Below are 27,637 nucleotides of genomic sequence, written 5' to 3'. Positions count from 1 at the left end.
AGCTTCTTATATTTTGAAGAAGTCTTATAGAGGTTGAATTTGGTATTTGGATATTTGTGGCATCAATGATCTAGTCAATCATGAATAGAATTTTTTTTTCGTACATGAAACCAACGGGTTATTGATATTTTTACAAGAAGTATTAAGGTTGATGAGTGAGTAATTGATAGCATTAAAAAGCAACCATAATGTGAGGAAATTGTGGAGGTGGCTTAGCTATTTTTGAGAAATAGAAATATAATTTGCTAATTGAATGAGACAATCAACATGACATCTCTTGTAATGAGTAATTGTTTAAGGTATGGTAAGGTTGGAGACATTCTTATAAATACCTTAAATGTGGATGAGTTTACTCAAGTGTTAGCAAATTACTTATCAAGTCCGAACGCATATTTGGAGGAATTACATTGGAAAACAACTACTCCCAAAGGAATTAATTTCCATGCATGGATATAAAGTTTGTGATGGCCATATAATGAATAGTCAACCTAGTGGTACCAATTTTTAAAGGTTTGACTAGAGAGTAAGTTGTATCATCGAGGGGACTGGGTTAAAGGCCTACGTCTTTAAGAATCGCCATAATGGCAACCCAACCTAACTGACTAGAGATCCCAAGATCTAGGTTCAAGGGGACAACCGATTTGTGGATGATTCAATGTGAGCACTACGGAGATAATCTCCTACCCATGTCCTATGATGAAACAGTGTTATCTGCAACGTATTTAAGATAAGCTTTGATTTTAATGATTCATATACTTGGAAATAACAAGTGGGGTATTGCAAGATACTCTTAATAGGAAGTCGCCTATCTTAAGTGAGGAATTGGGCCGTTCTTGTGAGAATTTTTTGAAGGGCTTAGTTCTCTAAAAGCACTCATGAGAAACCAAGAATTGTTCAAGGTCAAAATGAACAATCAAGCAACCACGAGGTGTCTGGAAGGGTATTGTGTGATTACTATTGTCTTGGTTTACACAAACAGCTAAGTAGTTCAAGACATCGCGTTCACTAATTAGTCAAGTAAATCGGATAGTAATTCACTACGAAAGGTTCAAAGCCAAAAGCCAACTATCCCGATACGGTACTTTTCCTACTAAATTCTATCTCTAGTGTTTGTATTGTCATTTGCATGGTATTGAGTTAATTTCCATTCATGTGGGGGATTGTTAGAAATTTTAATAATATTATTATTATATTAAATTTATTAATTGAATGGAAATTAGAAGTGGAGCCTTTTGGTAGAAAGATGTGTCTACTCAAATGAAGAGTTGCAACTTTTGACTATTCATGAATAGTCACATACTTTCCAAAGAGGTATCTCACATTCTATAAATAAGAAAGCCCCCTATAATAAAAAAATAAATTTTCATTGTTTACATAATCATACATAGAGTGCATTAAATATTAGAGTCTCATAGAGTCCATATAAAAGAGTTTTCAACACAATCGTAGTTCATGGAGCCTTGTGATTTGGAGTGCTATTATTACAAGGACGTGGTCGTTGTATCTTGGGAGACATGCGCCGATCAACCATGAGCACCATAGTGGGGTGTAAACTTGTCTTAAGGACAAAGTGTCTAACACTTGTCTTGACCGAATTTTCAGGTTTTTCAAATCCATTATGTCATGTTCATTTAACATTGGTTACTCATGTGCATGCATTAATTTTGATATATAATTGCATGAATTATTTCTTAAATTTTTATATGATTTAATATAGCAACTAGACCCTAATTTTTCCAACAGAATATGTAAATGTCGCAATGACGTAAGTTTTATGCAGATATCAAATTTTAAGAATGTTGAGGCAAAACTGACGACTGGGAAGAGATGATTGCTCCTGCTAAGTGGGGTAAGCCGGCAATGGGATTTGTGAAGCACTGAAGGACAGAAGGTGAATTGTGACGGCGCATGGATTTCTTCTTTATATCACAGGGAGGATTTGGTTGGGTTGCAAGATCGCCGGTTGGCTGCTTCGTTGCTGTTGGTGGGCTGGAGGTTTCCCATGTTGTTCTAGCATTATGGCGGAGCTATTGAGGCTATTAGGGCTGGTCTTACAGAGTAGTGTGGAACAAGGATGGCTAAAACTGGAGATAGAGACGAACGCGATAGTAACTATATATGGACATGCTAATGATGGATGAAATCTTGGATACGTCAGTGGAAGGAATGGTCCATAACATCAAATTCTTGGCTTCACATTTACATACTATAGTTTTTAAGTTTGCTTTGCAGCTGCGTTTGCTGTTAGAGAAAACGGTAGCATTTCATGGAATAGGTCTAAACCTCTATGGATCATTGCACTACAAGGAAAAAAGCTTCACTAGCTACAGATGTGGAAACGTCTCTACTTGTGCTTATTGAGACTGTCTCCTAAATCGATAGACAAATGCAGATACAATTTGGTGATTCGATTGTTACATTTTTGTGCCAAGATTTGTCCATCAATTTTTTCGAAATATTGTAATTAGGCTTTGGCATATGTATCGATGCATACTCCACGTCAACTGGCATTCATCCTATATTAGTTCGTCTTTGATTTGATTCAGCAAAACTTCAAGCATAAGTTGAGACAGCGTACGACACCGCTGGGCTGGTAGCTAACTAGCTATAAAGAACGTGCTTGTGTGAACTGTAAACCACGTACCACAAATCCCTTCCTCTCAATTCCGGCATAGGCTCTCTCTCTCTCTCTCTCTCTCTCTCTCTCTCTCTCTAGAGAGATTTTTCAGTGTGACCGATACATGGAATTGTACACCACGTGTCACTAATGTGTGTTAAAAAGTTAATAGCTTAAAACATAAAATTTTCCATCACTTATATAAAAACACGGGATGCACCCTCGTATTCCAGTCACAATAAAAAAAAATTCCTCCTATTGGAGATTTCACTAATTTTCTCTAATATTATTGGTTGTCAAGTCAAAGATATTGATCTTGAAACTGAGAAAATAAGAAGGCTACTTGCAGGATCAAAAACTTGAAAGATAAAAAGAAAACAAGGCCATCTTATTAAATATTAAATTGCTCACTGAAAATCCTCTTTGGTAATTTGGTATAAAGGTTTGGATTAAAATGGAAAACTCTTTAAATTCAAGGCATATTAGGTAGAGAGGATAATAATTTTTCATTTTGAGATGAGTAGAAAGGGATTAAACATGAAAGAAACCTCTCATTGTCCTCCCATTTTGGAAAAGATTTCGAACGAATAAGTTTTCTATATGAGTAATCATTCTTCTACCTCTAAGTTGGTCAAATTTTTTTCATTTCTTCTTTCAACGTATCTTTGATTAAACAGTCTCTTATCATTCCAATCCAATCCTCTATACCAAACAATGTCTTTGTTTGGTTCTCGAAGCGCTTTTCCTTTTTAATCACCTCCTATATCTTCGTCTAATCGTCTTCTCCAGCTTTTTGTTTTCTCTCACTCAAACTCTGCAACAAGCTAGAGAGAGAGAGCTTGAGAATTTTGGAGAAGAAGAGAAAGGAGCTGATTGAGCTTACTGGGTCATGGCATTTCTTTCTGTGCAACATTGCTCTGAGTGTGTGTATTACCTTTAGGACATTCATATTTATGAATTCTAAGACTGAAGCCGCAAGAACATGTGGTTACAAGTGAAGCATTTCAATAACAATTAATGCAACAAATTTCAGTGTCCCCCAACCCAAAAAAATTAAAATAAAAAAACTTTGGTATAAATCCCGTGAAGCATATTAATGCACAAAATTTCATGTATTTATTTCCACTTTGTCACACTGGATCAGTAGAGCTCCCATTTCCCGTGAACCATTAAATACCTCATTTACCAACCCGACCCAAATAACATTAACTCCTCTCCCCCCCCCCCCCCCCCAAAACGCACTCAACCTTTATATATACCTCCCAACTGCCACTCATACTCATCCACTCCTAAACTTAGTCCAAACTTCTTCTTACAATGGCTCCCATCTTCTCACCCCTACTCTTATTTCTATCTTTCTTGTGTTTTTGCACATTAGGGGCCATGCCTTTCACCGTCATCATGTCGGATTCCGGTGTGCCGTCCGACCTTGTGGACGGACCACAAAACGGGTTCTCCATGAACAAAGACGGAGCCCAAACCGATGCCCGTGAGCAAGAAGCGGTCTATGACATCATGCGGGCAACAGGAAACGATTGGGCCACTGAAATTCCTGACGTGTGCCGTGGCCGGTGGCACGGCATTGAGTGCAAGCCCGACAAGGACAACGTCTACCACATCGTTTCACTCTCTTTCGGGGCCCTATCCGATGACACCGCATTCCCGACATGCGACCCGACCCGGTCTCATATTTCACCCTCCATCACTAAACTTCCTTACCTCCGGACCTTATTTTTCTACCGTTGTTTTACCTACAATCCTCAGCCCATCCCATCGTTTTTGGGGCGTTTGGGTCCCACACTTCAGACATTAGTTCTTAGAGAAAACGAGCATGTGGGTCCTATTCCTATTGAGTTGGGCAATCTCACCCGTTTAAGTGTCCTTGACCTCCACAAAAACAATCTCAACGGTTCAATTCCAGTGTCATTGAGCCGGATCACCGGTCTGAGGTCTTTAGACCTCAGTGGAAATAGGCTAACCGGTTCAATACCCAATTTTACCTTCCCAATTTTGAGCATCCTTGATCTGAACCAAAATCTTCTAATGGGTTCAATCCCATCCAGCATTGGAGCCTGTCATGCCCTAATCAAAATGGATTTGGGCCACAACCACCTTGCCGGCCCACTTCCCGACTCCGTTGGCGGCCTGAAAAGCCTTATGCTGATGGATTTAAGCTACAATCGACTCAAGGGTCCCCTTCCAATGTGGATTAGAAGCTTAATCTCCCTTCAAACCTTGATCCTCAAGGGAAACCAAATGGGGCCCACTCCAATTCCAAGTGACTTGTTCGATGGTATGAAGGGGCTAATGACACTAATTTTGTCAAACATGAATTTGCATGGTCCTCTACCAGCATCACTAGGTCGGTTGCCGAGCCTCCGCGTGCTTCATCTCGACGGGAACAACTTCAACGGCTCAATCCCAGCTAGTTTTAGGGAGCTGAAAAGTGTGAGTGAATTGAGATTGAATGACAATTGGCTAATGGGTCCAATCCCATTTGGAAGAGAAATGGTTTGGAGGATGAGGAGGAAGCTCAGGCTCTATAACAATTCTGGGCTTTGCTACAACTCTAATAGTGGGTTGGAAGACAATTTAGACTCGTCATTCAATTTTAGCATTGGTACATGTGATACACCGAGACCATAAAGACTCTCAGCTTCGTTTGGCATATCGAAGTGTACTAACTTAATTTTTCTTTTAATATAGTTTAAAGATCTTGAGCTCTATTTTTATTGTCGTTGATAATAATATATATTGTATAGTTTAAGTGTGTATTACTATTTTTGTTTATCCCAATAAATAAGTTTAATTAATATTTTGGTTAATGAATTACCTACTTTAAATTATGTTTCAAAGTCTTTGCCTCTTTTGTGGTATTAGCTGGGTTTGGTTGGGAAAAGATCATCTGACATGTTGTATCTTTCTCCTTCATCTCCTTTTATTCCGTGTACATTGGTAGGAAGGTGTTAAATAAAGAGTCAAAACTAACCTTTTACTCTAAATTTTTCGGTGGATTGAAAATAATTTAGTAAATTTTTTTTAGTATATCGATATTTTTACATTAAGAGGATGAGGGTTCAGCTACATCACACAATGGACAACCTAATTTGACACCGAATTCACCATCAACGAGATTCGAACCTAAGACCTCTCACTTTCAAGTGAAGAGGAATATTATTATACCGTAGTACTGAGTGACAACTTAGCATAAGTTATTAGGAAATATAGTCTTTTGTATACAAGTGTATTCTAATTTAAATTTATTTACATTGCGAGGACTGAAATTCAAACTTGAGTGCATAGAAGAGAGCACATCTGCTCTAACCAACATGACTATGCCCACATCTACTATGTTACATGGAATACAATAAAAAACAAAAAACCAAAAGAGAAAAGAAGGAGAAGATGAAGAAAGTTGAGTTGCGTTTCGACATAAAACTAATTGACATTGTAAACACTTTATTCAATGTGAAATTAATACTCTCAAACAGAATATATTCCAATCAACGACAAGTTGTTCTACAAACTACCAAACAAATGAAGAAGAAATAATGCATTACATATAATCCAAGAATAGCAGTGCATCCTTCTAGAACTGTCACTCCATATAAACCTTGATCGACAACTGCCAAATTTTATGAAAGCTCCAATCAAACAAAGGTTTGTCTTCTAGGACTCACCAAAAACACTGCCACTTTGGTACGACATCGACTTGTAGGTTACCGTTTTAGACGTTTAGTTTAGTAAATTTTAAGTTAGATTTGGATAAGAGATTTTTCAATGTGTTCAAAACAAGAGACGATATATCACATTTAACTATATAATTTGAGAGATACTTGAAATAAAAATTATAAAAAATTTCATCACTTATATAATAACATGCTGCATAATACTTGTATTCTGAATACATCGAAAAATCTCTAATACGGCTATTGTTCTCAACGTGTTAAGACTTAAGTTTCACCTTACAAAAAACGTATTGCTTATTGCACCATAAGCGTAATCACATCACCGTGTTCAGAGTATTTAAATAATTTTTGTCGCTTTCTCGAAGAGATTTTATATAATTTTGGCTAATTATTATTGTCATCACTTGGGTTGTGTTACTTTTTAAATTTTTTTGATCAATTATTTATAGGTAGAGATGGAGAATCAACTTGTTCCAGCCACTTTGGCATATTCTATTACTTATTTGATGCTTCTTCTTGCATTAGTTTTGCGGGGGAATTTCGCAAAGAACAACAGTCAATGAAGTAGTTCAATTTTAAAATGCAGCATAATATGAACAATTAAAAAGTTAAAAATCACTTTGAAAAATAATTACAGAAAAGTTAAAACCTTCTGGGGCAGATGAAATGGTTGATTCGTATTGGTAAATCAATAATTATTCACCAACGATCATTTGGTTTAAGTGAAAGTTGTTTTCACTTGGTTCAAGAAAGTTTTGAGATCGACTGAACAGTATTTCCACAAAATAAGGTGTTAGCTGTTAGTATTATTTTGCCACTAGTTTGTGGTATTTTTCTTTACTGGTAAATGACAGATCTTAAGTTCGATTATCGTCAAATATAAATTTGAATCACAAATATTACTATTCCATTAATCACTTACTCCCTTTTAATGTAAATAGTATCATTTGTTTTTTTTTTTTAAAAGAAAAAAGGCTGTTAGTATTATTCCACTAGTAAAAGATTTTGAACCTATTCACAATCTATCATATAGTTTGAAGGAGAATGTGAGATCTCTTGCTTTTTGTATATTCTTCCCTCTTATTGCAATCATGCAATGTTCACATCTTTTTTTTCTAGATCAATGACACAAATGACACATACTCTTTATATACCAGTTAACTTGATAATTTCTTATTTCTTGTGGATAAATAAGGTCAGAAGAGGATCATACAAAGAACAAATAAAACATTAACACATCATTAACATCTTAAAATTTGTTGTCTCTAACATTAATCTTATGAGATAGCACCATCTTTTTTGAATTTATCTATAGATAGTGAAAATGAGACTATTTCAAAACATTTTGTATAACTTTTGGTTGATTTTACCTACTAAACTAGATACTAGCTTTTGTGGACGTCAAAACAAATCAAATATTTGGGTGAGTGCTATTGTTAGCACTCTAAAATAGTTAACATGTATTCTCATGAAAGAATTTAAAAGAAAAATAAAACTAGAGAGGAAATCTACACTTACCACATTTTGTAATGTAGGTGTTTTTTTTTCCTTAAAAAAAAAGTGGATCAGCTGATGGCTTTCTCACGGCAATCCACCATTGCCAAGGCCAGGAAGACTCACAAAGACATCAGAGAAAAATACAAAGTGCATAATGACATTTTAGTCTTTTAAATGTTAAATTATGACATGTATGCAAAGCTAATAGGCAACAGAGTCATCACTTGCAAATAAAAGCTACTTGTATACTGTTGAGAATGAATCTTACGTTGATGGGACGAGGGACCTTGCATGAATTTATATGTAAGTTGGGTTACTCCCCGTATTGCCAATTGGTTTTATGATGGAATCTCAACTTTCTCTTCATGGTATTAGAACAGGCTGCCTCACGTGTGAAACCCAACAACCACACGTGCTCCACGTCATCCTGATTGTGTAGTCCCCGTGTTAGACTTGAAAATTCACCACACGTAAGGGGCATGTTGAGAATGAATCTCCTATTGATGGGAGGCATGAATTTATAAATAAGTTGAGTTACTCTTTATATTACCAATTAATTTTATGGTGCAACCTCAACTTTCTTCGTATATCTTTAAATAGGTTTTTTAGTCAAAATGGTCACTGAGATTTGGATAACTCCTCATTTTTAGTCCCTGAGATTTGAAATAGATAGAATTGGTCTCTGAGTTTGTCCCTAATTAATCAATTTGATCATTCCGTGAAAAATCTCTATAAAATAAGAATAAAATAACAAAAATATCCTCAATTTTGGTCAAATCATTTGGCCTATTGTTTATTAAATTGAGGATAGTTTTGTTTAACATAATTTTTCATAATTTAATATAATTTTTCACCCAATGACCAAAATGATTGATAGTGGACAATCTCAAAAACTATTTCTATTGATTTCAATTCTCAAGAATCACAACGAGAAATCATGCAAATCTCAACCACTATTGTCCTTCTTTTATATAGTTTTATGTCTTTTGTCACCGTTTGGAACAAACGAAACCCCACCAAGGAAGTGGACGGTTTAAAGCCAAATTCATACCAATAACATCATATTTTAATGCAATTAATTGTAACGCTCATGCATGTGTAACTACTTTCTTTTATTCCAAACGAAACCTTAATTATGAGTTGGAACTTGGAACAGTAATGCATCGGCCCCAAATTCAATTATTTCCAAGAAAGTCACCCTTTGAGTCAAAAGTAATATGGTGTAAAGTTTCACTTCATGCTCCAAGATTAGTTCTCATAGTGAATGACAGAGTGATAGAGTGATAGAGTGATAGAGTGACAGAGTGATAGAGTGTTTATTTAAGAAATAAGTCGAGATAAATCTTAAGTGTGATAGCTTTATCAATTCATATATTATAATATAAGTAAACTATATTATTGATTTATCATAAATTCGAGACATAATATGAATATAAATAGATAGACATATTTTAACTGAATTCTTATTTTATATCAATCTTATTTTGAATTTTCATTAGCCCAAAAATACATAAATAATCCGTAAACATTTAACTACTTATTTTGATTTCAATTACAAAACTAGTAACCACTGCTAAACAAAAGAAGTAAATAGGGAGCATTTTTGCTACCACTATAAATCATGGTGTATACTTATTATACACCTAATCATTTGTCACGTGTTCCTTCACTTAAATGTCACATTTTCAATTTTGAAAAAAAATTAACTAGAATTAGGTGAAATGATACTTGGCAAATAATTGTACATACAATGAGCATAGTTTATGGTTTGTGAACAAAAACGCTCCCTAATAAATATGAAAAAAATGACAAAACTGTAAATAAATTAAATGAAAAATATTAAATACAAACCGTAATTGGGTGCGGTTTGAAATAAAAAATTGGGTTTTGAAAAAAAATAAAAAATTGGGTGCGGTTTGAAAATAAATATTGAAGAAAATGGTAACAGGTGGACCAAAAACTTTTAAAAAACACAGAAGAGAGAAGAAGGAAGCTTGAAGAAGAAGAAGGGTGTGGACTTTCTGCAAATCCCCGTCTGTTATCATTCAGCTTCTCAAAGAAAAGCGCAGCATTCGCCCAAAATCTGCAGCTTTTTGCCCACCGAACAAACCCAATGACCGAAGCTCCAAGCTTGGTATCGTCTCATCCTCTTCGTCGGCTTCCGCTTTACTTTTTCTCTCAGCTCCATTCTGCAACAAGCTAGAGAGAGAGAGAGAGAGTTGACAAGACTCAGAAGAAGAAGAAGCAGAAGGGAGCTTGGCCAAAGTACGAGAGAAGAAAAAGGAGCTGATTTGGGTTTGTGGGGGTCGTTTTCTGATTGACTGAATAATCGAGTTTTGTTGGTGGGAGTTTGTCTATGGCTTTTCGTCCAATGTTTTGTTGCGGAGGGGGATTTTCTCGGTATGTTAATCATTGTTTATTTCCCAGCTGAATTTGATAATTTCTGTTGGTTGATTTGTTTTAAGAATATTGTTTTATTATTTAATTAGTAGTGGATTCTTATTTGGAGAAAATCTTGTGATATGATTATGTGGATGATAAAATGAAAGTTGAAGTGGGTTTAGGTTCTGAGTTTTTTCTTAGATTTTAATATTTCTATGGGTTGCAATTTGAATGGAGGATTTGCATTCTGGGTTTAGCTAGATAAACAGAGAAGGAAAGGGGAATTTTTCAATTCAAATGTCGAAATGTAGCTTTCGAATGAGGAAATAATAGGCTAAAGAATTGAGGTTGAGTGGGATCTTAACGACCCAGTCAAAATTACAAACAGGCATCAATGGATTAACTATGCTTGGTTTTTTGTTCTGTCCTGTTTCTAATGACTTGGCCACTGACAATCATTTAGCAGTAATGCATCCTTTTAGTTCCATTTTCTCCAGCAACAAGAAAAGGGTTTCAAGTATCAACTCGAATTTGCCTATTAGCTGGCCTCTTTGCTATGGATTTCGGGTTGCCTTTGGTTTCTGTTTATTAGTAATAGAGCACGCTTTCTGCTATTATACGTCTGCTTAGAGCAGTTGGTTGTTTGCTGAGAAGAAAATTGATTCACTAAAACATCTAATTTGGTATATATCTCTCATTCAATTTGATTTGGTGGAAATCTGATGTGCAGAAAAGTACGAGGAAAGAAGCAGCCAACATGGAGGGTCTTTTCCTTGAAGGAACTGCACGCAGCAACAAACAATTTTAATTATGACAACAAACTTGGAGAGGGAGGATTTGGAAGTGTTTACTGGGGTCAGCTCTGGGATGGATCACAAGTAATCACTAACTTTTTCAGTTTATGTTTATATTTGTTATCTCTGTTGGTTACTCAGTTAACATCAACAGTACATAATTATCGATCTTGTTAATTTTCTCTTTTTGTGAAAAGAACAAAGATTAGGCATTGTTCTTGATTTTATTAAAACGTGCAAACTGGAAAAGGATACTGTTTGTTGATTTTTAGTTAGATGTCTGAAGTCTCATTGATAATATTTACTGTTTAATCCATTAAGTTTATAGATTTTGGAAATGTAAGTTAATTTCTTATATTGCTTGATTTAGAGGAAATTTAATATTGTTTGGCATTCTGGAGTAATTCAATTTTTGAATTGGTATATTATGAATTTAGAAGGATTACATAAAGCTGGCTTTTGTGGTTAAATATGATTCCTTGATGTTTCAGTGCTAGGTTTAGATCAAATGTTTGGATTAGGCCTAACGAAAAACTGGGGATGCGACCAATTTTTCTCTGTAGGAGGATGACATAGGTGTAGGCATTGTTTGGACTCTCTTGTAAGGACAAAACACTCGTATGCTCTATCTATGAACCACTGGTGTGATCTTTTTACTAAATGTTGATTTGTAAACAGTGAAAGTTCTAGTTTGGTATTTCTTTGTTGTGGGTGAGTTTATTAGGGAATAGGATTTTCTTTCCTCTCTTTCAAGCCAGGTCTAGTCTTGATTTTCAGAGTTTCTGTTTTATGTTTTTTAATGGTTTAATGATCGAATATAAAGCATTACCTCTGCAAATAAGCTGTTCAGTGCATTTGAAATATAGTTCAAAATTATGGTGCTGATTAGTTCTCAAAACAAGTGAAACCATTATTACATTCAGATGGTAGAATCCACCCTCTGAGAGGAAGATATACTACGGAGATAGTATTTGTACATGTATCATGGGTGGGGTATATGCCTGTCCAATTTTACTAAACATGAGGCAAGTCGATTTTCATTGTCATTTGGCGGTGAGCACTAATGCTACAAACTCTTAAGATTGACTAATAGCTACTTAAGATGAGGCATGCTTGATGTATGTCGATAATAAGTTTTCATTTCATTATTTTCTACCCATCAGTCTCACGTCCCAACTGAGAACCGCATCAACAGTTCCAGTATTTGGGCATATTAGTTATACTTACTGTTAGCTAAAAGGTAACGAAGTGCACAAGGCTTCTAGAGGCGCTATATCTGCAGTTCGCACCTGCACCTACCAGATTGCTTGGTTCAAGCCATTCCACTGTTACGATGATCTAGATATCTGAGAGAGAACAAGTTTGTAAAAGTTATATCATGTGCACAATTATTAAAGTCCATTACTCTTTCTGAAAAGATCAGGCAAATGATTAATCTAAGCCAGTTTAATTCCATGTATAATTAGTTAAGAGTCACTCTAATATTTACCATGTTCAACTCTGTGCTAAAGATGAAATGTTAAGTAGTTGAAGATACCCTCTGCCTTCAAAAACCAAAGATTTGAAATCAATGCTTATATTACAATGTTTACCGATATGTATGCAGATTGCAGTTAAAAGGTTAAAAGTCTGGAGTAACAAAGCAGACATGGAGTTTGCTGTTGAGGTGGAGATACTGGCACGAGTCCGGCACAAGAATCTGCTCAGTTTACGCGGCTATTGTGCAGAAGGGCAAGAGCGTTTAATTGTATATGATTACATGCCAAATTTGAGCTTACTTTCCCATCTTCATGGCCAGCACTCAGCTGAATGCCTTCTTGATTGGACCCGGCGGATGAATATAGCAATTGGGTCTGCTGAAGGAGTTGCGTAAGTGCCGAACCCAAGTTTCTCCCTCTTTTTAACTGTAAAAGCTGTTTCTCCTCTCTCTGCCATTCTCTCTCATAGTATTGTTTTAATTTGATTTATCCAGCTATCTTCACCATCGTGCAACCCCACATATAATCCACAGAGACATCAAAGCTAGCAATGTGTTAGTTGATTCAGATTTTCAGGCTCAAGTTGCTGATTTTGGTTTTGCGAAGCTAATCCCGGATGGGGCTACACATGTGACCACAAGAGTTAAAGGTACCTTAGGCTACCTTGCACCTGAATATGCTATGTTAGGGAAAGCATCAGAGAGTTGTGATGTCTACAGCTTCGGCATTCTCCTGCTCGAGCTTGCTAGTGGCAAGAAACCCATTGAGAAAGTGAGTGTAACAATGAAACGCACGATTACTGATTGGGCACTGCCATTGGCCTGTGAGAGGAAGTTTGATGAAATAGCAGATCCCAAACTCAATGGAAAGTATGTAGAGGATGAGCTGAAAAGAGTTGTCTTTGTGGCTCTACTATGTGCTCATAGTCAGCCTGAGAGAAGACTGACTATGCTAGAGGTGGTAGAGCTTCTGAAGGGAGAATCGAAAGAGAAGTTGGCCCAACTAGAAAATGACGAACTATTTAAGGCTCCCCAGGTTGCAGAATATAATGAGGGGAATGATGGGACAACAGCAGCCGAAGAACATAGCTCAGATGTCATCTCAGAGGAGAAAGACGAAAAAAAGGATTTGAAAGAGGAGGCTGCGCCTGGGAGTGCACATAGTGGCTGAGAAAGTGTGAAAAACATGTAGATAGATGTGGGTTTGGATTGAAGCCTAAGGCGAGGTGGAACCGGCTGTCAATTTGTAAGAATTGCCGAGGTTCATTTACAAGGATTGGTTTCGTGTTTTCATGGGTGCCGTGTTATCTGTGTGCATTCTTCTTTTGCCTTTTACCCTTTCTTTTCGGTTTGGTTTGAGCATCTGAAAGAGATGAACTGTTTCTACTGTTTATTGGCTGTCATTTTTCATCAGTCACTATATCTTATTGGTTTGGCAACCAAGTGGAGCAATACACAAAAGAAACGATTAATTTCGTTGATCATGAATTCTTATCTATTTTGTCAATTTGCTATTTTACATCATTGTACACATTTACATGGATTTTGTTTCCTTGCACCTGAAAACTCTTTCATTCAACGGGCGTATTACGTGTACAATCTTTCTCTCACAGCATATCTTTCACGTCGGGGTCACGTGATCTGTGAGAGGAGCGTTGTACACGTGCTAGCCAGGACTTTTCATGTTCGTGTCGACAACAACTCCATATGCTGCATGATGGCCAGCAATTTGATCTTCCTTCAATTATGATACAATTATATATCCCGCTAAACGTGGAGCATTAGTATATACGAAAAGGAATAGTTTTGTCAACGGCAATACCATACAGAGATCTCATATGCTGCTCAACCAGACGACATTTGTTGAGCGTTCATGCCCCTTTGGCTTGATAGCAACTTGCATGGAATGAGTTCATCTTCATGGTGCCATTACGGTCAAATAATGTCCTTATTTATATTCAAACAGGAGAATGACCAGACCAACACTGGCCAAACGTATAAATTGTAAGAAACAAACAAAAGAGTACTCGAAAACGAAAAAAAGGAGTACTCAATACCAAATGGTATATGTTGTTTTAATATAAATGAAAGATCTTTAGGGGTGCTATTAGAGGAACGTAGTGCCGTAATAAAAAAAATAAAAAAAAGCTTCTCGCATGCGCAGAAGTTGAATCATCTCCATGTATAATTTACTTTGGATGACCAGGTCGAGGCAACAATAAAGTCAGCAGGTATCTGTTTTTGGTAAGGAGCTACAAATTTTTACAGAAAAATACAATAACACAATCCAACACAGCTAAAACATGTACAAAAACATATGCAGAAACAGCACAGATCTACCGAATACTGTCATTCGACCCTAAAGGCCAAGAAAGAAACATGAAATCGGTGCTCTGCTTGAATTACCCAGTTCGCTTGATTGAAAAAGAACTCGGTGTTTATATTGTGGTGGATTAGTTGGCTAATTGGAGTTTTAATATGGATATTTGCGTTCTTGTCTTTGATGAGCCTCCCGATTGGATTAGACCAGATCTCATTGATGATGCTGCTAGAGTCCCTCGACCTAGTTTTGCTGTTGTTTTGTAGTTTTCTCTTTTGGGTTATATTCGCCGTTCTTCACTAAAACAAAGGAAAAAAAAAAAAAAAAAAAAAAAAAGAACTCAGTGTTTCAGCTTCTAAACCATCTCCACGGGAAACACTCTGGCACGATGGTTGAAGATATGAAGTCTAAGTTGTCTGGTAGAGAAACAATCCTAAACCCCAGAACAAATGGATGTCAGTGATCCAATCAATTATCTGTCATACAGCATTTCCAAAGTCAAATTAGCACATTATTTCACAATTCTGAATTTTCCAAAGTCAAATTGGCCCTCTTTAGTCTTACTAATGTCTCGACTGACAGACAATAGATTATAATTTATTTAAATCCCTCTAAACTCCACTTAAGTTCCGTTCAGCCGCCTAGACTCTAGACCCTAACCCGTCGCCCAACAAGTGTCTAATGTCTTTTAGAACTTTGCGTTGGAGAGAAAGACAAAGTACATAATGACTTTTTAATCATTTAATTGACAAGTTATGAAATGTATACATTTAAACATTTTAGCATTGTGGGACACTGCCCTTGTTTTATAAAGTTTTCTATATTTTGTCACTATTGGAAACAAAGGAAACCTCACTAAGACCTACTCTAACTTTTGGAGTAAAACTCAAATTTTAGGCTCTAAATTTACCCCAACTTGCTCCAACCCTTAAAGCAAATATGAGTTTTAACCCAAAACTCATTTTTGGGGCAAATTTAAGCCAAAATTGGCACACCCCGACCCGAAATGTCCATCTTGACTTTGAATCGAGCTGTGCTGGCCAACACCCAAAAGGTGACAAAGCTATAAAGTGTAACGAGGTGGAAAATGTGAATAAATTTAAACCTAAAGTGCCTAAATGCAAGAGTGCGCATGTGAGCTGATTGAACCTAATTCACACATGATGTCAGAGCATAAGTAATGTATAGTAAAAGTAGGATAAGAATTATACCATCAAAGGTACTCTCCTAAACCAATGTTTGCCAAGAATCCTTGTTGACACGAAAGCTTTGCCACTAAACCTGGAGGGGCGAAAAATAAGGGCAAGTGAGCCTAAAAATAAAGCTTAGTAAAATCTTTTTCGAAAACGTATAACCCCTCGCTGTGAAACAAGTATAGTTTCCAAATATAGTATACTACATATAGTATGAAAATACTTACCGTAAACAGTAATATCATCGAGAATGCAATACTTAATAATATTTCGTAAATAAACACATAACATTCAATAATCACAATATCTCGAATAAACGAACATATACTAACAGGTGCTCATCGACGTATGCTGACACACGAATTCATGCAGAAGTATTCTGACATGAACAAGACCAGGTGTAAAAATGATTTATGCTCTAGTACTACAATCACGTGAAGACTGGCGCTATGCATGTCACATACGAGTCCCAATTGCCTATATCAATCTAGGACAAGATATGGATCGAAAGTGAGTTTGTCGGTGCGATGTGAACATACACGTGAAGCCTGGTCCTAGCCTGGGCGAGTACAGACATCAACGTAGCATACGATGAGCGGATAACATAATTATGATCATGTAACAGTAAATCGATAATTATAGCCAACATAACACTATTCCTGGCCACAAATATAATTAAGGCATCCTATAATAGTACGCATACTTGTTCATCTCACAGGATTTAGAATAATTTCATTATTCTCAACATTACGACCTTTTTTATAAATGTTAATTTAATTATGGCAACCATGTAGAAACTTCATTATTAAATATGTATGTAGAAACTAAAAAAATATATATACTATATAAAAGAAAAGACCCACTCACAGATACTTGCGAGGCTGCAACCCGTTCGAACTAGGAAAGCCAGACTTTTCGATAGTAATCGCACCTAAGCATAATATTGGGACCCATCAGTAAAACTCAACTAAAATGATTAAATTTGGAAAAATGAAGTGTGGATTTGGAATTAGGGCATTGAAATACGCTAAGAAGGGTCTCAGACAACTTTTCGTAAAAAGTCAACGAAAGTTAATGATCAACCCTAAAAAGTCAATTGAACCGCCCCGATAGTCAACTACGTTAAAACTTTGGAATTTCACTAAATAGATGTCAAAAACAGACTTAGGACGTTGAAATTAGCCTATAAGGGTTTCCGAGAAAATTTCAAAAAAGTCAACTAACGACCAACAGTTAACTTTAACGGAATATTCCATCTGAGGATGGAATGCTCTGTTAAAGCCAGATTCCTAAATGGGGTCGGATTCGGGTTTGGGCTTGGGCTTTCTTTTTTTCTTTTTGTATTGGGTCGGGTTGACCCGTTTGGGCTCGTGGGTCACACATGCCAAACCTAACGAAAAAGAAGGCCGGATCTGGGCTGGTTTGGCCGAAAAATTTTGAATCTCAACCATTTTTCACATTCTACCAACCAAATTGAAGCTTAAGAGGAGAGGAAAGGAGTTATACTAGTATTTGGTCCTACCGTGGCCAAAGATGGCTGGAAAACGGGTCGAAAGCCGTTGGATTCTCATCCTAAACCCTAAAACAAAGAAAGGGTCTCTAAGGTATTTCCTGCACCAAAACATCACCAACACGCACATCTAACCTTATTAGACTTAGGATAGCGAGATGAGAAAGATTGAGGGAGTTCTGAGACTCACCTTTGTCGAAAACGACGAGAAATCGCCGGAATAATCATGAATAATGGCAGTGGCCACTATGTAGTTCGAACCATCAACCTAGTGTCCTGAGCACGTTAGGGGAAGTGATGGTGGTCTAGGTGGTTCGCTAGAGGAAGAGTGGTAATATGGTGGTTGTTGGGCTTGGTCTCGGCCTACGTCCGAGATGGAAAGAAGGCTAACGGAGGCACTGGTGAGCTAGGATTTCTTGTGAAGAGGGGCCTCATACAAATATAGAAGAAAAAAATGAATAGTGGTTATAAAATTACAAATGCAAAACATCATAATATACATCCAAGTAATTATATAGTCAAAATTAACATATCCATATAATTTTATTCATTCATAGTAGTCATAATTATCCTCGATAAATTTCATATTCTAAGACCGTTGCATGATGTCATCTGCACTATTGAAAGAATTATTAAACTCAACAGAGAGAATTACTAAAAATTTGCAACTCTAAAACTAAGGTAAGAGGTAGGATAGAATAGAAACAAATGTTTTATAAAGGATATTAGAGTTTTACATACTGAGTGTTCTTTAATCTATAAATTTGGGATTTGAAATGGTTAAATATACGACACTTAAGAAGAATAGGGGAAAACAAAAAGTGAAAGACACTTTTTTTTTTTTTAATAATTAAAAGTGAATAATGGGTTTAATTTAAATGTTATTAGTTTGTGATAAATGACGATTTAAAATATTATACTTAATTTGGGATGAAATTTGTTGGATTAAAAATAAGTAATGATTGGATTTGTTTAAAGTGTTGGGAAGGGTTGTGAAATCGGTACCAGGCGGAATATCCTATATATAAAAATGATAATCTGCTAGATTGACTAGTCAAGCCTGCTAGTCAACTAAGATAGATTTGTTAGTCGATAAATCAAAGGTTTAATAACCAATTTCAAATACCAAAATCTATCCAAGTCAGCATGACCTTAGTTCGTTCCAAGTTATTAACTTGTCAAGTGAGCAAGATTGTGAGCGCATACTAATTAAATGTTCCAGTGATACATGTAGCATGTAGGTATGTGAGATATATGGCACACTATAAATAACTTTGAACACAAGATGTTTTTGGTCGGAAAAACCCACCTTTGGGTTAAAAAACCGGGGACTCTCCACTAAGTCCAATCCACTAGTATAATCAAGGTTCTTACAAAGTAACCACACAAGCTCAATTCCTAGATCCTAATCTACGGAGCTGCTTGTACCTTTGTGCAACCTTGCCGCACACAAGATGGATTCCTTCAGTCTTCACGAAGTGGCAGCTCCTCCTGAGCTCTTCACCTTGTGGCATTGAGACCAACACACAAACTATGCATATGATGATATGGTAATGATATATAGATCTAGATTTAAATGGGTCAGTTTTAAAGATTTCGCAATGATATATAGTCAGTTTCTTCAGTCAAACTGTTGAAGGAAGAAACTGACGAGAATCCTAAAATGGGTCAGTTTTAAAGATTTGAAACTAGAAACACTTGACCACAAATTTAATGTAAAACCAAAGACAATGCAACCCTATTCTTCAATGATTGGGTGCTTAATGCATGTAAGAAGGTTTTGCAACTAAGGTTTCACAAATCAAGAACAAGGAGGAAGGTGAGGCCTTAATGCCATTTTCTCTTTTTCTCTCACTAGGAAATCTGATCTAAAACCCCCAAAGAAACAATGACCCAGCTAGGGATCTTAACCCAAAACGCTTTGGTTTGTTTTTCAACCCATAGGACACGTGTCAAGCTTCAAAAGGATTTGAAAAGTCAAGGGTGAAAAATAGACATTCGCCATAAAGTTGTCTGTTAGCACATGTGGGCAAGTCTTAAATTGCGTGCCCAGCTTGCTGGAAATTCGTGCACACGGCTGACTAGACAACTAAGCTAGTCAGAATGAAACAGGAATGTAGACGTGAAATGCACATGCATGAGCAAACCTTTTGAAGTGAGATGTGCCACATCTTTGAAAATTTCTTCCTAGTAGACACAACCCATAAATAGAGAAAAGCCTAAAGCTAAATTGAGCATGTGGTATAATTACAATGTTATCAAGGAAAGCCAAACCTAAAAGTCTAGACTTCACAGGTTGCAAAGCAAGGTGCAATACTAATCTTATTTTTACAAGTGAGGGTAAGCCTAGGACTACTCTAGTCCTAATATGCCTTCACCAGTGAACAAAGGGAGAGAGAGAGACGAAAGGGAAAATAGATGAGCGAGAGTTTGAGAGAGAAGAGAGTAAGGTGAGGTGGCAGAAAATGAGTGGTGATTTGGAGAAATTGGGACACGGGAGGAATGGGCGTGGGCCCCGTTGGCTTACAAAAATATCAACAGAAATTAATAAAATGATGAGGGACAATTTATCCAAAATAGTAAATTTACTAGATTACCCCTCATCTTCATAATTTCATAAAATCTTCGTTGTAACTCCGAATTTGATTTTGCTTGCGTCTACACGCTCGTGACGTCGAGTACTTAGAGAATACGGTAAAATAATAGCTCATACGCGGCATGAAATGACGATCAATGAAAGTCAACAATCTCGCCTTTAGGGGCCTTTTGGTCAATACACACATTTAAAATTAATAAAATCGTAAAATTAAGGACGGATTGTTACAAAGATTCCCCATGAGTTAGTGGGGTGGGCCCACCAAATATGTGCATTTTTTTTAGTTTTCTTTTTATAAATTTATTGCATCCAACGACTAACATCTAATATGATAAACTTTAACGGTAAAAAAAAAAAAAAAAAAAAAAACCATCCAACCATCCAAATTTAAATTCAACGGCTAAAGTAAGTAAAAAAATTATTTTATGTGTTTCATATTATTTCATAATGCTCCACGAGTTTCATGATGTCGGTTAGTTATTTTTCAGTATTTATCGGCATCTAAATATTTTTAGGTTAAAATGTTCATAAAATTAAATTAGGATAGTCTACATAATTATTTTTTTAAATCTACTTTAAGAAAGATATTATCATAAATTTATTTTTTAATAATCTCAAGTTAAAAATTTAACACATAAATTTCTGAGTTAAAACATAAATTTCTAGATTAAAGCCAAATTCATAGGAATAATAACATATTTTAATAATGGTATTAATTGTAACAGTCATGTATAACTACTTTCCTTCTTTTATTCCAAACTAACCCTTAATTATGAGTAGGCAGTTGGAACAGTAATGTATCGGCCCCAAATTCAATTATTTCCAAGAAAGTCACCCTTTAAGTCAAAAGTAATATGCGACTAAAGTTTCGCTTCACTCTCTGAGCTTAATTCGAGGGGTGAATGACAGAGTGAGTGAGTGTTTGTTATGAAAGAAGTTGAGACACATCTTCGAGTGTCATAACCCGGACTGTTATTAGTTCATATATTATAATATAAGTAAATTATATTTTAAATATATAATAAATTAGTCATATAATATGAATATAACGTTATTAAATAGATACATATATTTTAGTATGAATATCACATGATTAAATAAATACACAATTATAATATAAATATTACGCGACGGTGGTTTGGTTTAAAATATTGGACAAACTTATAATTTCTTATTTTATGGGAGTCATAATTATTTTGAGTTTTCACTAGTCAAAAAATACATAAATAATCCGTAATTGAAATTTTTAACTTCTTATTTTGTTTTTTATTACAAAATTAGTAACCACTGCTAAAAAAAGTAGAAAAGAGGATCATGTTTGCTCACAACCATAAACTATGGTAAGCTTACATACACCTAATCATCTGTTACGTGTTATTTTACCGAATTCTAGTTAATTTTCCCTTAAATGTTACTTTTTCAAGTAAAAAAATTCGAATTAAGTGAAATGACACGTGACAAATATTAGATGTATAATGAGCATACACTATAATTTATAAGTGGGGAGCAAAAATGCTCCTAGTAAATCATAGAAAAATGGCAAAACCGTAAATAAATTAAGTAAAAATATTAAATACAAACGTAATTGGGTGCGCTTTGAAAAATAATAAATTGGGTGCGGTTTGAAATTAAAAGAAATTGAAGAAAATGGTAACAAGTGGACCAAAAACTTGAAAAAACACACGAGAGAAAAAGAAAGCTTCAGGAAGAAGGGTGTGGACTTTCTGCAAATCCCGTCTGTTAAGGGGTTATCATTCAGCTTCTCAAAGAAAAGCGCAGCATTCGCACAAAAAGACTGCAGCTTTTTGCCCACCGAACCAGACCCAATGACCGAAGCTCCAAGCTTGGTATCGTCTCATCCTCTTCGTCGGCTTCGGCTTTACATTTTCCGTCAGCTCCACTCTGCAACAAGCTAGAGAGAGAGAGGGAGGAGAGAGAGAGAGTTGAGAAGACCCAGAGGAAGAAGAAACAGAAGGGAGCTTGGAAAAGTAGGAGAGAAGAAAAATGAGTTGATTTGGGTTTGTGGGGCGTTTTCTGATTGACTGAATAATCGAGTTTTGTTGGTGGGAGTTTGGCTATGGCTTTTCGTCTAATGTTTTGTTGCAGAGGGGGATTTTCTCGGTATGTTAATCATTGTTTATTTCCCAGCTGAATTAGATAATTTTGGTTTTGATTATTTATGTTGGTTGGTTTGCTTTAAGAAAATTGTTTTATTATTTAATTAGTAGTCGATTCTAATTTGGAGAAAATCTTGTGATAGGGTTATTTGGATGATACAATGAAAGTTGAGGTGATTTTAGGTTCTGGGTTTCTCTCAGATTTTAATATTTTTATGGGTTTGCGATTTGAATGGAGGATTTGCATTCTGGGTTTAGCTAAGATCAACAGAGAAGGAAAGGGGAGTTTATTAATTCAAATGTCGAATTGTCGGTTTCGAATGAAAAGGAAAAGGAAAGGGTGAAGAATTAGTGTTGAGTGGGATCTTAACAACCCAGTAAAAAATATTACAAACAGGCATCTAGGAATTGACTATGCTTGGTTTTTTGTTCTGTCCTGTTTCTAATGACTTGGCCACAGACAATCATTTAGCAGTCAATGCATCTTTTTAGTTCCATTTTCTCCAGCAACCAAGAGAAGGGTATCGAGTAGTCGAGCAGTAGAGCTGGCTTTTATTAGCTGGCCTCTTTGCTATGGATTTTGGGTTGATTTTGGTTCGTTTATTAGTAGTAGAGCAGGCTTTCTGCTATTATACGTCTGCTTAGAGCAGTTCGTTGTTTGCTGTGAAGAATATTGATTCACTAAAACACCTAATTTGGTATATATCTCCCATTCAATTTGATTTGATGGAAATCTGATGCGCAGAAAAGTACGAGGAAAGAAGCAGCCAACATGGAGGGTCTTTTCCTTGAAGGAACTGCACGCAGCAACAAACAATTTTAATTATGACAACAAACTTGGAGAGGGGGGATTTGGAAGTGTTTACTGGGGTCAGCTCTGGGATGGATCACAAGTAATCACTAACTTTTTCAGTTTATGTTTATATTTTTACTCTTATCTCTGTTGGTTACTTAGTTAACTTTAACAGTATATAATTATCAATCTTGGTAATTTTGTCTTTTTGTGAAAGAACAGAGATTAGGCATTGTTCTTGATTTATAAAAACGTCCATAATGGAAAAGGGTACTGTTGGTTGAGTTTTAGTTTCGATGGCTGAAGTCCCATTTAGTATATTTACTGTTTAATCCATTAAATTTATAGATTTTGGAAATGTAATTTTATTTCTTATATTGCTTGATTTAGAGGAAATTTAAGGTTCTTTGGCATTCTGGAGTAATTCAATTTCTGAATTGGTATTATTATGAATTTAGAAGGATGACATAAAGCTGGCTTATGTGGTTAAATATAATTTCATGACGTTTTAGTGCTAGGTTTAGATCAAATGTTTGGATTAGGCCTAATGAAGGGACCAATTCAGTGTTCAAGAGCTTGTAGATATAACAGAATTCGTAGAAATGTACTCTCATCTTTGAAAAACGATAGACGTGACCAATTTTTCTCTATAGGAGGATGACATAGGTATAGGGATGTCAAGATTTGGACTCTTTTCTTGTAAGGACAAAACACTCATATGCTCTATCTATGAACCACTGATATGATCTTCTTAATAAATATTGATTTGTAAACTGTGAAAGTTCGAGTTAGGTTTTTCTTTTTGTAACAACCAACAAACATCTGAAAACTGCCCAGTTAAGGTCCTCTTTTTGTGTGGGTGAGTTTATTAGGGAATAGGATTTTCTTTCCTCTCTCTCAAGCCCTACTCTTGATTTTCGGAGTTTCTGTTTTACGTTTTTTTTAATGGTTTATTGATAAAATATAAGGATTTGCCTTTGCAAAGAAACTGTCGGTGCATTTGAAATATAGTGAAAAGATTAGGTTGTGAAAGAGAAGACTACTAGGGAAGTACAGGAGTTATGGTGCTGATTAGTCCTCAAAACAAGTGAAACCATTATTGCTGTTGTGCAAAATGTTTGCATGATACTTCAAGGATCTTCCTTATATTCAGCCGGTAGAATCTACCCTCTGAGAATATAATACGGAGATAGTATTTATACATGTACCATGGGTGGGGTATTATGCCTATCCAATTTTACTAAAAATGAAGCAAGCCGATTTTCATTGTCATTAGCCGATGAGCGCTAATGCTGCAAACTCTTAAGGTTGACTAATAGCTGCTTACAATGAGGCATGCTTGATGTATGTTGATAATGATTTTTCAAATCATTATCTTCTACCCATCAGTGTCACTTTCCAATTGAGAACCATATCAACAGTTCCAATATTTGGGTATATTAGATATACATACTGTTAGCTAAAAGGTGACAAAGTGCACAAGGCTTCTGCCAATGCCGGGTCTGGGAGAGCAGGGCATATGCTGCCTTCAGCCATATTATATCTAGAGAGGCTATATCTGCGGTTTGCACCTGCAGCACCTGCAACTACCAGATTGCTTGGTTCAAGCCATTCCACCGTCATGATGATCTAGCTATCTGAGAGAGAACATGTCTTTAAAAAATTATATCATGTACACAATTACTAAAGTCCATTACTCTTTCTGAAAAAATCATGCAAATGATAAATCTAAGCCAGTTTAATTCCATGTAGAATTCGTTAGAGTCACTCTAATATTTACTATGTCCGACTCTATGCTAAATATTAAGTATTGACTCTATTGAGTAGGTGAAGATACCCTGCCTTCAAAAACCAAAGATTTGAAATCAAAGCTTTTATTACGCCTAAAAAATATTAAATATAGGAGAAAGGGAAGCCTTTCTTTGTCCAGATTTTCTTTATGACTAGAATCAAATAAGTCTTTCATTGGATGTTTCTTTACCATCTCGAGTCAGCCTTCAGAAGCAGTTGAAAATTTTTTTTTGGTTTGAGTCTCTGAAGTGGTGAATGCATAGCATCGCCAGCCAGGTTGTTCTAAAAGCAGTTGATAATGTTTTTTGTTTGTTTGTCTCTTAACTGGCGAACGCATAGCATCTTGTCTAGAGCCAGCCAGGTTGTTGTAAAAGCAGTTTCCTCAAAAGACCACCTTAACAATTTTCTCAGGCATTAAACTTTTGTACACTTACAATTATGTGGTATGCTTGATTGACTTTCCCTAAATTTGTTCTTCGCTAGATCATAATCAGTGCAATTGCATATAATGTTTACCAACGTGTATGCAGATTGCAGTTAAAAGGTTAAAAGCCTGGAGTGACAAAGCAGACATGGAGTTTGCTGTTGAGGTTGAGATCCTGGCACGAGTTCGACACAAGAATCTGCTCAGTTTACGTGGCTATTGTGCAGAAGGGCAAGAGCGTTTAATTGTATATGACTACATGCCAAATTTGAGCTTGCTTTCCCACCTTCATGGCCAGCACTCAGCTGAATGCCTTCTTGATTGGACCCGGCGGATGAATATTGTAATTGGGTCTGCTGAAGGAGTTGCGTAAGTGCCGAACCCAAGTTTTTCCTTTCTTTAACTGTAAAAGCTGTTTCTCCTCTCTCTGCAATTCTCTCTCATATTAATGTTTTAACTTGATTTATCCAGCTATCTTCACCATCATGCAACCCCACATATAATCCATAGAGACATCAAAGCTAGCAATGTGTTGGTGGATTCAGATTTCCAGGCTCAAGTTGCTGATTTTGGTTTTGCCAGGCTAATCCCCGATGGTGCTACACATGTGACCACAAGAGTTAAAGGTACCCTCGGCTACCTTGCACCTGAATATGCTATGTTAGGGAAAGCATCAGAGAGTTGTGATGTCTACAGCTTTGGCATTCTCCTGCTCGAGCTTGCTAGTGGCAAGAAACCCATTGAAAAAGTGGGTCAAGGAATGAAACGTACGGTTACTGATTGGGCACTGCCATTGGCCTGTGAGAGGAAGTTTGATGAAATAGCGGACCCCAAACTCAATGGAAAGTATTTAGAGGATGAGCTGAAAAGAGTTGTCTTTGTGGCTCTACTATGTGCTCATAGTCGGCCTGAGAGAAGACCGACTATGCTAGAGGTGGTAGATCTTCTGAAGGGAGAATCGAAAGAGAAGTTAGCCCAACTAGAGAATGACGAACTATTTAAAACTCCCCAGGTTGCAGAATATAATGAGGGGAATGATGGGGCAACAGCAGCTGAAGGAGAGAGCTCAGATTTTATCTCAGAGGAGAAATACGAAAAAAAGGATTTGAAAGAGGAGGCTGTGCCTGAGATTGCTCATAATGGCTGAGAAAGTGTGAAAAACATGTAGATAGATGTGGGTTTGGATTTAAGCTTAAGATGAGGTTGAACTGGCTGTCAATTTGTAAGAATGGCCGGGGATTATAGCTGCCTTTTCATCTACAAGCATTGGTTTCGTGTTTTCGTGAGTGCCGTGTTATCCTTTCACCCTTTTCTTTCGGTTTGGTTTGAACATCTCAATGAGACGATAACTGTTTTAGTGTTTATTGGCCGTCATTTTTCATCAGTCACTACATCTCTATTTGTTTGGCAACCTGGTGCAGTAATACACAACAGGAATTAATTATTTTTCGTTGATCCTGAGTTCTTATCTATGTTATCAATTTGCTGTTTTACATTAGTAGTGATTCCCTTCCTCGCTCAGGAAGTTAAGAAGGAAAGGCATAAAGCAAGTACTGTGAAAAGCCCAATATTATCAAGGGGCTTATGCTAGTTGTTCTTATAAAGAAGGAAGGATGCGTGGATTTATATGCCCATGTCTTCTCGTTGTTTGCTTGCTTACCATCATCCATATGGTGGCTATATGTAAAAAATATGCATTCATTACGAAGGTTCTCTACCTTAGTAAGGGTAGGTGGTACATGTTGTAGGGACCTCGCCAAACTCGTTCATACAAAATCTCGTCATTTTGAGCGGGTTTTTGCTTATGTACAGCAAGGGCCAGGGCCATACTTACCATCCATTAGAATTGTGTATGTAATAAGTGGGGGGGCTTATTTTTAGCTCTGCCCTTTGGAATTCAATGTCAATCTCGCTTTATTTCCTGTAACTCAAAAATCATCACTTTACTTCTTGAAACTCAAAATTCATTCCACTTTACTATGTTTTCATTTCTTCAGTCAAATTCGCTCCATTTTGATCCCACTTTGACTCCTGCAACTCGATTTTGATCCGTCTTTAACCTCTGAAACTCAAAAATCGTCATTTTACTCCATGAAACTCAAAACTCACTTCACATTGCTTTAATTCTGTTAATTTTGTTCAAAAGCCATCAAATATACTTACATGGATTAAAAAAAATGCATATGTAAAAAAAAAGAGGAATATAGTAAAATGGTGAACCAAAACCCAAAAGGAGGAGAACAACTTCTTGGCATTGTTTATGCTGCCACTACCGACCCCATCTCGCCGTGAGGACTCCCCCCTCTCTTGCTCACTATCAACCCAGCCTCTCCCTCTCACTCTTTCTCTAAGATTGATTTGCTATCAGTGGAATTGGAGCAAATTCCATTATGTGGGTCTGAATTGGTGCACCAAGCTAAGACTTATTTTGAGCTAC

General features: G+C 36.3%; 3 protein-coding genes across 3 annotated transcripts; all 3 read left to right on the top strand.

Moving 5' to 3' along the window:
• The first annotated feature begins 3,934 nt into the window (after positions 1 to 3,934).
• Positions 3,935 to 5,278, top strand: LOC137749414 (protein TOO MANY MOUTHS). Its single transcript, XM_068489509.1, has one exon. The coding sequence runs from the start codon at positions 3,935 to 3,937 to the stop codon at positions 5,261 to 5,263; it is 1,329 nt and encodes a 442-aa protein (XP_068345610.1). The 3' UTR covers positions 5,264 to 5,278.
• Positions 5,279 to 9,766: 4,488 nt separating this feature from the next.
• On the top strand, positions 9,767 to 13,975 carry LOC137707540 (PTI1-like tyrosine-protein kinase At3g15890). The gene is made up of 4 exons (XM_068446426.1): positions 9,767 to 10,203; positions 10,916 to 11,063; positions 12,586 to 12,848; positions 12,952 to 13,975. Exons 1-4 carry the CDS (start codon positions 10,160 to 10,162, stop codon positions 13,625 to 13,627), a joined length of 1,131 nt encoding a protein of 376 aa, XP_068302527.1. The 5' UTR covers positions 9,767 to 10,159; the 3' UTR covers positions 13,628 to 13,975.
• A 7,757-nt stretch (positions 13,976 to 21,732) lies between these two features.
• LOC137707539 (PTI1-like tyrosine-protein kinase At3g15890) lies at positions 21,733 to 26,648 on the top strand. The gene is made up of 4 exons (XM_068446425.1): positions 21,733 to 22,196; positions 22,938 to 23,085; positions 25,307 to 25,569; positions 25,672 to 26,648. Exons 1-4 carry the CDS (start codon positions 22,153 to 22,155, stop codon positions 26,345 to 26,347), a joined length of 1,131 nt encoding a protein of 376 aa, XP_068302526.1. The 5' UTR covers positions 21,733 to 22,152; the 3' UTR covers positions 26,348 to 26,648.
• The last annotated feature ends 989 nt before the right edge of the window (positions 26,649 to 27,637 follow it).

Source organism: Pyrus communis, chromosome 11, assembly GCF_963583255.1.
Source record: "Pyrus communis chromosome 11, drPyrComm1.1, whole genome shotgun sequence".
Lineage (NCBI taxonomy): Eukaryota > Viridiplantae > Streptophyta > Magnoliopsida > Rosales > Rosaceae > Pyrus > Pyrus communis.
Note: the sequence above shows the minus strand (reverse complement) of the source record. Positions and strands in the feature narration are given on the sequence as shown.